The sequence below is a fragment of the Podarcis erhardii genome (assembly GCF_964252035.2).
Source record: "Podarcis erhardii genome assembly, chromosome: 13".
Classification (NCBI taxonomy): Eukaryota; Metazoa; Chordata; class Lepidosauria; order Squamata; family Lacertidae; genus Podarcis; species Podarcis erhardii.
The window spans coordinates 27,879,713-27,889,902 of NC_138502.1; the positions used below are offsets into that span (position 1 = coordinate 27,879,713).

Here is a 10,190-nt window from a genome sequence, read left to right on the forward strand (position 1 = left end):
AGCAGCCATTTGTACAGGTCAGAAGCAGCGCACAACAGCACTGTCTTTTTACAGCAAGCCAGGTGCTGCCTCTCACCTGGCAGGAGAAGCAGCAGAGGGAGAAAAGGCTGGGATCAGGTGGGGTTTAGACGATGCCTGTTTACATAGGCATTTTCTTGATCTCTTTACCTGAGCCTCCTGCTTTAATTAATGTGTTGTTTTAATGGGATTGTTTTATTGTGTGTTTTAATTATGCACGTCTAACTGGTTTTTGTACTTCGTAAATAGCTTAGAAGCCCATTTTGACATTAATTGGTTTTCTTTATTTGGTGGTGAGGCATCTCCACGTCCGCCTCCCTCAAGAACTCTGAGAGCACCATCCAAATCTCTTCTGCACATTGTAGGGATTGCTTGGGGTAGGTGAGTGAGACAGTCTTTCAGCGAAGCTTGTCCACTGATCTCCCCACTGAGGAACCCCTTGACTAGCTTCTGAGGACCCCATTGCAGGAGAGGTTTTTTTAAAAAATAAATCACTGCTTTAACCACTGGGTGTTGTAGAAAATCAGGGCAGCTTAGTGAATCGACTTCAGAATACAAAAGTAAAAGGTGGTTCATGCCCCCCCCCATTTAAAATGTTTTTGGTTTTCTTCACACACACTGGACCAGGGGTAGGGAACTTGTGGCCCTGCAGATGTTGTTGAACTACAACTCCCATCAGCCCCAGGTAGCATGGCCAGTAGTCATGGGTGTTGTAGTCTGGAAACACCTGGAGGGCTACATCTTCTGTACCCCTGAAGTGGTGCAATGAGTGAGGCCTAAGAGAGTGTCTTGGTCTTTCTCACCTTCCCCCACCTTTTAAAAGGTTTGAAAGGTTTCTCCCCCGTCTTCCCCCACTCTTAACAACAAGTTAGGAGTGTCTTCTTTTTTAAAAAGCATAAAAGTCAGACTTATTGAGTTTACTCCTTGGAATCTGGTGGCAAAGGGAGCAATATGTCCAGCAGGCACAATTTCAAATAGCTTGATGGAAAATAATATCGGCATAAAACCTCTGCCAGTGGAGAGAGTTGTGTTAGGCTCCCTCTACTGGTACAGAACTATAAAGGCATTTTATTTAGTCTGCTGAAAAGCCTTCGTCTCTCAAGGCCCTTATGCATATAACAATAGCTGTGCAGAGACCCAAGCTTTCTGGTCAGCAACTAATTTTACAACAGCTGTGCTTTGAGGAAAGGATAGTCCATCCTCAAAAGTAGATTGCCAACAGGTCGTTCCCCCCCCCCCCAGAACCACCTCTTTCTCCTCTCTCTGCTTTTGGGTTGGCAGCAGTTCTGCTGCTACTATTCAGGGGGGCAGATCTGCCCTTTGGGCCTCTAATTGCTGACCTCTAGCACAGTATAATTTTGAGGCAGTTAACGATATTAATAATAAAGTGTGATTTATTTCATTCACTGAAATCCCTGTCCTATTCACACTGGAAACTACAGGCCAATTAATGCAAACGAATAATTGAAATTATATATCCTATATTTAAAAAAGCACTTTCCTTATTATATTAACTCTCCCCTGCTTAGAGTTAATCCTGTGTACTCCATGAATATTATGTTTTACATTTCACCTGGGAAAGTGAAACTCTGTGACCTGTATAAATTCTGCAAAAGATGTGCATTTTCTTAATTTGCAGAATCTATTCAGCTTTCCCACCTTTATTATTCTGCATAACTCTGGTTTTGCTAGCCATGCAAAGTGGCCCAGAGCTATCCAGTCCCCTAAATCCCAACTCTTGACAAGTAGAAGTTTTAATCAGCCTCCTTAGCAGGCTCTTCTTACATTTTTATAATGGACCATTTGGACGCATCCATTTTTGTCTCCTGTCCAACTCACGTACTAGGTGTTTCTGTGGCTGTGAAATCTAGCATTTTCTCTGTGGTGTTACTGAACCGTTGGTAAATATTGATGGAAGATGTAAAGCAGTGCAGATCATTTGTTCATTTATGACATTTATGTTTAGCTCAAGGTGGTGTGTGAACATGGTTCTTCCCCTTCCCCTTTAATCCTCACAACCACCCTGCGAGGTAGGTTAGGCTGAGATAAAATTACTGGCCCAAGGTCACCCAGTGAGCGGGGGAACTGAACTCTGGTCTCCCAGCTCCTAGTCCAACACTCTAGCCACTGCACAACACTGCTGCTCTCTGTTTTAGATCTTAGCTACAGTAACACAAAGGTTCTTGCAGAAAGCGATTCCCAGCTGCAGATTTGAAGGTCTGGTGCTCTGGGACAATGAAGCATCTCTTTCTCCTCCTCTCTTATGCAGCACTCAGTAGCAGAGAAAGTTCGGACAATCAGGAAGTGCCGGAGCCGGCCCCTCTGTGAGTATCCATGCCCACACCAAGGATGCAAAGGGAAGCCAATGCAATTACTTCACTGCTACTCTTTTTTGACAGGTGCTCAGTACCAGCAGCATGCTAGGTGCTGCAGAGCGGTGCTTGCCTGCCTTTTTGGTATGGCAAACCACAAGACCAAATTCACTTGGTATGGTGACCCATTGTATTATTGTCACATGAACAGGTCTCCAACAGCTGTCAGTTTTCTGCATCATAACTGCGAGTTTGCCTGTTTCATAACCCTTACTTGAGGCATCTAAGCAAAAAAATTAATCAATGTGGAAACTGTTGAAATATGTGCAGTACTTAAAAAGTTATTCTCAGTTATGTTTATGGGAATAAGAACACCAGCCATCAGATTGCAGGATCATGCTTTGTAAGCTATAAAAATTTATTCTAAAAACATACAGTTGCACGAGCCGTGTTAGATATAACCAACTATGGATATTTGTGATAGTTTTCTTCATGATAAAACCCATTTTAGCAACTGTTGTGGGGGTGGGGTGCTGAGCTTGCCTTTTGCCACTGAGTGGTTCTGTTAGTTCTCAGACATCATCCCAGATCATTATGAAGCTCTGGAGCCAAGTGAGGATTACCAATTAAGATCCACCCTCTATTGTGTGGGCAGGTAATCCCTCCCCCTACCTGGCCTGGTTTCCCTGGCAACGCTTCCCCCAGATGGGATTGGACAACTCACTGGGGTAGGCGGGGACCTCCAGGTATCCCACCTGAGGGAAGGCAAAGCCTATGCTGATGGGGCCACTCCAGATCCAGGGCTGCACGCGTCCCCGCAAAGGGCGCCCCCCGTTTTAAGTGGGGAGCGGTCATTATGGACACATAGGGCAAAGGTGTTATAGTCGTACCTTGGAAGTCGAATGGAATCCGTTCCGGAAGTCCGTTCGACTTCCAAAATGTTCGGAAACCAAAGCACAGCTTCTGATTGACTGCAGGAACCTCCTGCAGCCAATTGGAAGCCGCGGAAGCCCCATCGGATGTTTGGCTTCCAAAAATTGTTTGCAAACTGGAACAGTCACTTCTGGGTTTGCGGCGTTCAGGAGCCAAAACGATCGAGAAGTAAGCTGTTCAAAAACCAAGGTATGACTGTATTTCTTATTTTTGCTAACCAAATCTCAAATCACACTTGGCTTGACTATTAACTAACCTTGGCAGCTGATCTGTGGATAGCTCACCATAAAGTCCTCATAGAGGGAGTTGCTTTGAGTAGTTATTATTACTCAAATGGCATCAAAGGTGAGTTGTAATAGTCACTCAAAAGAGCTCCCTGTAAACTGTCATTGGCTCTGCCACCAGCTGCCAGTGAGGAGTTCCCAAGTGTTAAGGTGTAAAATTTAAGCCTTTCTGATGTTCAGTTACAAGCATCAACGCAGTATTGTAATAAGCCAACGAAACAAAAAATTGCACAAGGTATTCATCATACCTGTTAAAAATCAAAAACAATAATTACTTAGGGTTTACTTATGAAGTTTCCACTCACACAGGCTTTGTGACCCATTTGCGGGTCACAAGCCACAAGCTGGAAAATGCTGCTGTAGAGAACATAGAAGAAGCATGGTCTTTTCTCTAGAGAGCTTACAGTCTACATAAAGCAGAATTGTGGAATCACAGAATTGTAGAGTTGGAAGGGACCCATGAGGATCATCTAGTTCAACCCCCTGCAGTGCAGGAATCTTTTAGCCCAATTTGGGACTCAAACCCACAACCCTGAGATTAAGACTCTCATGTTCTACCAACTGAAGTATCCCAGGTGCTTACAAACAGCAACAGAGATGAGGAGATTTTGGGGGTTGGCCAAGTTGTCATGAGATTTCATTCTGCATCGATGTCCATATATCACATTTTAAGTCTATCTTTGCAACTTTGAAGAAACTTGCTTTGACTTTAAATATGAGTTGCAGATTTCCTTAAGATTCTGCACCTCACACTCAGTTCCATACTTGAGCTGTAGATTTGCAAAATACACACCACCCTGGGTTTGTCTGGCCAGCCGTGTTTGAGTGTCAAAATCCTCAGGATATGAGCGTCAAACAAATGAGCAGAAGTCCATATCTGAGGTATCTATTGTTGGGTGGTACCGTTTCATTCTTCAGGCATGGGAATCGTGTGCAAATGCTCCCACCCATCATATTCTCATTTCATCTTACAAAACTATCATGTCAGAGAGAGTCAGACATGGGACTTTGGATCCACAGGTCTTGGGTGTGGAGGGGAATTTTACGTGGGGCACACATTCATTCCCCTGCCTTCAGTATGAAACAATTCGGGACAGCAAGATCTTATCAGGTGGGGCTAATCCTGGACTCCTTAAGGAACAGATGGGGAATCTGTGGCCCTCTGTATATTGGACTGCAGCTCTTAAGGTCCCTGGCTGTTGACCATATTGTGTGAGCATGATGGGAAATTGAATGCAATAATATCTGGCGGACTACCAGTTCCCCATTCCTACTTTAGAGTATCTGCTTATTCTAGGCATGATAGTTGTGTTTAGCTTAGAATGCTGTCTCTTCCCAAATGACTGTCTTCTCCTTCTTCCCCCAGGCCTGGAAATGGAGTCATCTCCCCAACAGCTGCAGACAAAAGCTTACGTCCGGCAGTTCCAAGTTATTGACAATCAGAACCTGCTCTTCGAGCTCTCTCACAAGCTGGAGTCAAACAGCCAATGAGGCAGCTGCCCACAGGGCAGGCGTCACTAGCAAAGAATGTTTACTCTGCGCAATACTCGAGCACTTTTTGGATGTACAGGGGTTCCTCCTTAGGTTCTGACCCTGTTGGGAGAGGAAAGCATGGAGTTGCCAAATGACAGGGATGGCCAAGCTTGGTCCAAGAAATCCTGGTGACTGAGGTGCAAAATCAAAACGGCACCTTAACTTCCTACAGTTTGAGCTTGGGACACAATTCGCCACAGAGTTCTCCTGCCAGGGCTGGCCCCAAGATAATTTTGATGCCAGAGATTGAAAATCTAAATAGCACCTTCCTGTCCCCTCGTCCCTCCCCCAGCAGTAAAAAAGCAAACCACTATTTAAGTAAGCGAAAAATGTGCTGCTCTTTTAACCGTGCCCCCAAATCTATTGCCTTTGCCCATTGGCAGAGCTCTCTTGGTCTCCTGTGCGAGCTTCATTTAAGGGAAGGGAGACTCCGCCAGAGCATCCCGTGAGTGGGACTTGCGCAGAAGAATCTTCCAGGGAGTATTGGGGCCGCTTATCCTCCATCTGTCGGTTTCCCTCTCCGCCACCTGGAACGGCGCTCCAAATCGGTTGCCTGAGGTGACTATCTCACTTTGCTTCATGGCAGAGTGTAGAGCAGTTTGGAGGACTGAACCCAAAATGGCATGAGCAGATGGAATAGTGTTTTGTGGAGGAGGTCAAGACAAAGCAGGACATCTTGATTAGCTTGTGGGACAACTCACACTAGCTGCCAATGCCCTTTCCGGCAGTTTCCCTCCCCACTATAACCGTAATCGAACAAGTCCTTGAAAACGAACAGTTTGTGAATCAGAAAAATAAGCTTCCGGTGTCATGAGTCGGACATAGTACAGTTGCCAGAGGCAGTGTGTGCAGAAACGTCAAGAAATGTCAGTTTTCTACTTTTCATTTCTCCTATTACACTACTCTTTATCAGTGGGCATTTTTATTTCTGTATTAGAAAGGTTTAATGTGGAAACATTATTATATAAGAATAATTCACAGGAGACTCTCAAAAGTATTTTTTTGGTTCTGTTCTCACAGAACGTTGCTTTGTTTTTAAAAAGCTGGTCCAAGTAAACTGAAGTGGGGAAATATTTTTCCCAGGTGTTCTTAAAATTCAGTTTTGATTGGCTCTGATGGATAAGACAGTATTCAACGATTTCCATTCTTTGGGATCTAAGCTACAGGAACTTAAAACAGGCACCAAAATTATAAGGCTGTCGTAGTTCCTTATTGGGGCAGAGCCAGTGCGGTATAATGGTTAGAGTGTGGGAGGCCAGGGTTCGAATTCCCACTCAGGCTCACTCAGTGACTTTGGGTCAGTTACTGTCTCTCAGCCTAACCTACCTCACAGGGCTGTTTGTTGTGAGGATAAAATGGGGAGGGGAGAACCACCGCCTTGAGCTCGCTACAAACTTAACTGGCCTAAAAGTCATTTCAGGCCCCCACAGTACTGCAGTTCTCTGACGGGGACTTAGGGCTAAAGATTTGCCTTAACAAAGAATCCTAGTCACTTTCACCAAACTACAATTCCCTGGATTCTTTGTGGGAAGCCATGACAGTTTTAATTGTAGTCTAGATATACACAGTTTCTGGTTTTGGCTGCTGTCCAAATGTTTTTTTACATCTCTTTGTGTTGAATAAATTTATTTTTAGGTGGGTTTTTTTTTTTGGGGGGGGGGGTGTTCGCAAGAAACCAATTGTCTCTTCCTCTTGAACTGGGCTCTAGATATAGGTCACTCTTGAGTCCTGGGATGTGTCCTTCAGCAACTTGGGAGAGCCTCGGAGGGGCAGGGAGATTTCCATCTCAGGATAGGATAGTGGGGTTTCCCCTCTCTATAATATCACAAGGACGTTCACAGTAACACTTAACTATATTGTCCCTTGTTATTCACACAGTTTTGATGGTTACACAGTGATAAAACAATTTTTGTTCTCACTTCTCCAAAGTGCCTTTAAAGGATGCAATGTGTTGATTTCAATCTATCTTCACGTTAATCTGGAATAAACTATTGAGATTAATACAAGACTGGGGAAGATTTCCATAAGCTTTTATGGAAACAGCATGTTGGAAGAGGGATGATCTTTTTCTGTACTTCCCCTCCAATTGTGTGAACAAAAAGTTGATTTGAAGTGTACTGTACGAATAAGGTCAAGTGACCTCAAAGAAAGACTTCAGTTCTCAAAAGTGTTGACTTTAATCCATGCTGGTAATTGTGAGATCAGAACCAGAGATACTATTTATTTTGGATTATTTAATCTGGGACAACTGGATAGAATTTAGTGGACCCTCCCAATAGGTTTTAACCAACTTTCTGTGACACAGATTGCCAAACACACATATAGCCCAGCCCTCCCCCCACAGAGAATTTGTAATCCACCCTACAGTTGATTATGAGGGTCAGCAGTGGGTTGCAGTGGGATAGTCCTGCTATCTTGCAAAAATACTGAACCTCCTAGCATCTTTCAAGAAACACAGGTGAATTATTTATCTTCGTTATACTTGGAGCAACTACTTGGAGCAAAGCAACTAAAAAGTTGCTTTGAGCTTAGGGAACCCCTGTGATACCAAATAAAAACTCTTGGTCTTGCCCTATAACTTCTGCATGGAAGAATCATATCTCAGGGCTACGTCCCCAAAGCTGTGTGTTCCCCCTGGAATTTGTTTCCAGTGCCATGATCTAATCCTGGAAATGTGAAGTAATAATAAGAATGCCTCTGAGCCAGTCCAGAGTGCATTGTCCACACTACTGAATAACCACAGCCCATTCCCACACATTTCTTGATTAGGGGGCAGGGATTTCAGGTCAAGAGAGAAAGGTGCCTGCTTCTCTTTTTAGAAATGAACTGCTTTCCCTACCATGTTTCTAACAGCTTTAATATATTAGGTCAAAAATTGATATCAAAGAGCAGGTGTTGTAAAGAATTTCTCTCGTTTTTTTAAAAAAATGGCTTTTCTCTTTGCTGACCTCCTCCCTTCTCTTTGATAAGGGTTGTTTTTATTTGTGTGTCTTGGGGAGGGGGTTTGCCTCTTTCGCAGGGGTGAGGAACCTGTGGCAATCCAGATGTTTCTGAACTTCATCTCATATATATCATTGTTGCTGGCCATGTTGGCTGGGGCTGATGGAGTTCCAGCAACATCAGGAAGGCACCAGGTTCCCCATACCTGATCTAGTGGCTTTCTGTTCAGGGACTTTTCATTTCAGGGTCTCTCGCTTTTGTCTATATTTCTTTTTCTCTCTCCCGGTGAGAGTTTCAGGTCCTAATGCGAGGATGTGTATATATTTATATATATTTTTAACAAGACACTCTTGAATTGTACATTTATTTTTTAAAGAAGAGCCTTGTATCATTGGGCAATTGTACAGTGAATTTTCTACTATTGGAATGAGGGGATCGCTTGCCTACACATATAACCCTACAAGCTTCCGCGAGGTGGAATGTAAGATGTATTGTGTTGTTCTGGGGAAGCTTAGGTTTTTTTGGGGGGGAGGTCTGGCTGTTGTTGATATTATTATTATTATTAATTATTGTTGTTATTGTTTTGGTACTGCAGCACTTGGGTGAGAAGCCAATGGTGGAAATAAATAATTGTGAAAAATAAAATCAGTGGTCGGCTTTTATACAGATTATTATGTAAAATTCTTTTATATAGTGCCATCAATGTACGTGGCTCTGTACACAATCTAAAAAAACAGATACAATAAAAATGAGTAGTTTAAAATGCAAAATTCAGTGGAATGCAGTGAGCTGGCAGCAATATTGTGACTTCTTCTTATGAAATGTGAGTGAACCAAGGATGGCAATTTCAGACGGGTAAACTTCTAACGTGGAAGCAACCCATGAGTTGATAATAGAGCATCCATGTTTTGTATATATAAATCTGTTTGAATTTGAGAGTGAAACTAGCTTCTGGTTTTAACCCAGAAAAGGAACTATACCTAGGTATCACTGCTGTGCTTCTAAAAGCACAAAGTCCCTCAGTGTGAGAACAACCCCAGCACAACAGGGAATCCTCCTATTTGCAACTATGGGCTTTAATCAAGGCCTCTGTCCTCCAGCATTTCACAGATGCAAACGGGGCATGCTAGCAACACCCGTATTCTCATATCAATACTAGTCTGCTGCATTCATTCATTCAACAGCTCATCTTTCATTGTTTCAGTAATCATGATGATGCTTATTCTACAATCTGTTATCAACGGATTGCATAGACAAATGCATAGAATTGTGGAGTTGGTAGGGGACTTGAGGGTCATTTAGTCCAGCCCGCAGCAATGCAGGAATCTTTTGCCCAACCCACAAACCTTGAGATCAAGAGTTTCATGCTTCGCCGACTGAGCTAGCCCAGCTGCTACTATGTGGAAAAAAGGAGGCTTCATTCTGCAGATATGCACTGGAGGGCGGCAAAACACACACACATCCCATATGCAGTCGAGATTTACTGTAATTTACAGGCTACAGATGAAGACTTCAGAAAGTCTCTAGGCACAAAGTAATGGGCAGTATAACACCCGCTGTATTATACAAAATATAAGGCACCTTTTAGGGGCTGCATATCCGCTTTTCGGGGACGTTATCCTCCGTTTGCCAACAGATCGGACCGGGCGATCTTTGAGATCCCTATGATTTCCTGATTCTTGTTGTACAGCGGCGTGGCTACTTCGATGTGGTTAGATGTTTCTAATTTACACAACGCCTCCGGACTACATTGCAGGGTTGTCGTGAGCCACCTTCCCTGCCTAATCCTGCAAGGGCTTTCAACCTGCAAAGTGGGAAACAATCCAGAATTGCCGCAAAACCCCGTCCAACATGCATCCCCCTACAGTTTAAAACGGTGGGCTACGTCGTGCATTGCACAGCTCTTGCAAACTCAAAAGTTATCCTCAGCCTAAACCTGCCGCTATCCTTCTTTGCTGGGCGAAGCAAACAAACGGCCTGAAGAGATATTGGGGCGGCGGGGAGAGAAATCCCCTTCACGGGCCCTGGAATTACGAGCCTGAAAGTTGCGAGTTTTATGATTTCGTGTTTCCAGTGCCCTTCCCAACATGGCCGAGCGCAGCACCGATTTTGCTCAGGCCTCTTGGACCTTCTTAATATGGCGACCCAACCAACCAGCCTCACTTCCTCC

At 43.9% G+C, this 10,190-nt stretch overlaps 1 protein-coding gene and 1 long non-coding RNA gene across 2 annotated transcripts in view; one reads left to right on the forward strand and one right to left on the reverse strand.

Moving 5' to 3' along the window:
- RAPGEFL1 (Rap guanine nucleotide exchange factor like 1) overlaps positions 1-8,665 on the forward strand; it is a 55,123-nt gene extending 46,458 nt beyond the window's left edge. The window contains exons 14-15 of the mRNA XM_081837858.1: positions 2,288-2,342; positions 4,914-8,665. Of these exons, the coding sequence (XP_081693984.1) occupies positions 2,288-2,342; positions 4,914-5,038 (180 nt within the window). The 3' untranslated portion in view covers positions 5,039-8,665. The remainder of the gene's footprint in view (positions 1-2,287; positions 2,343-4,913) is intronic.
- Positions 6,275-10,173, reverse strand: LOC309328293. The gene is made up of 2 exons (XR_014150744.1): positions 6,455-10,173; positions 6,275-6,406 (listed from the first exon to the last, which is right to left on the reverse strand). It is a non-coding gene; the product is annotated as an uncharacterized lncRNA (long non-coding RNA).
- Between the last annotated feature and the right edge of the window lie 17 nt (positions 10,174-10,190).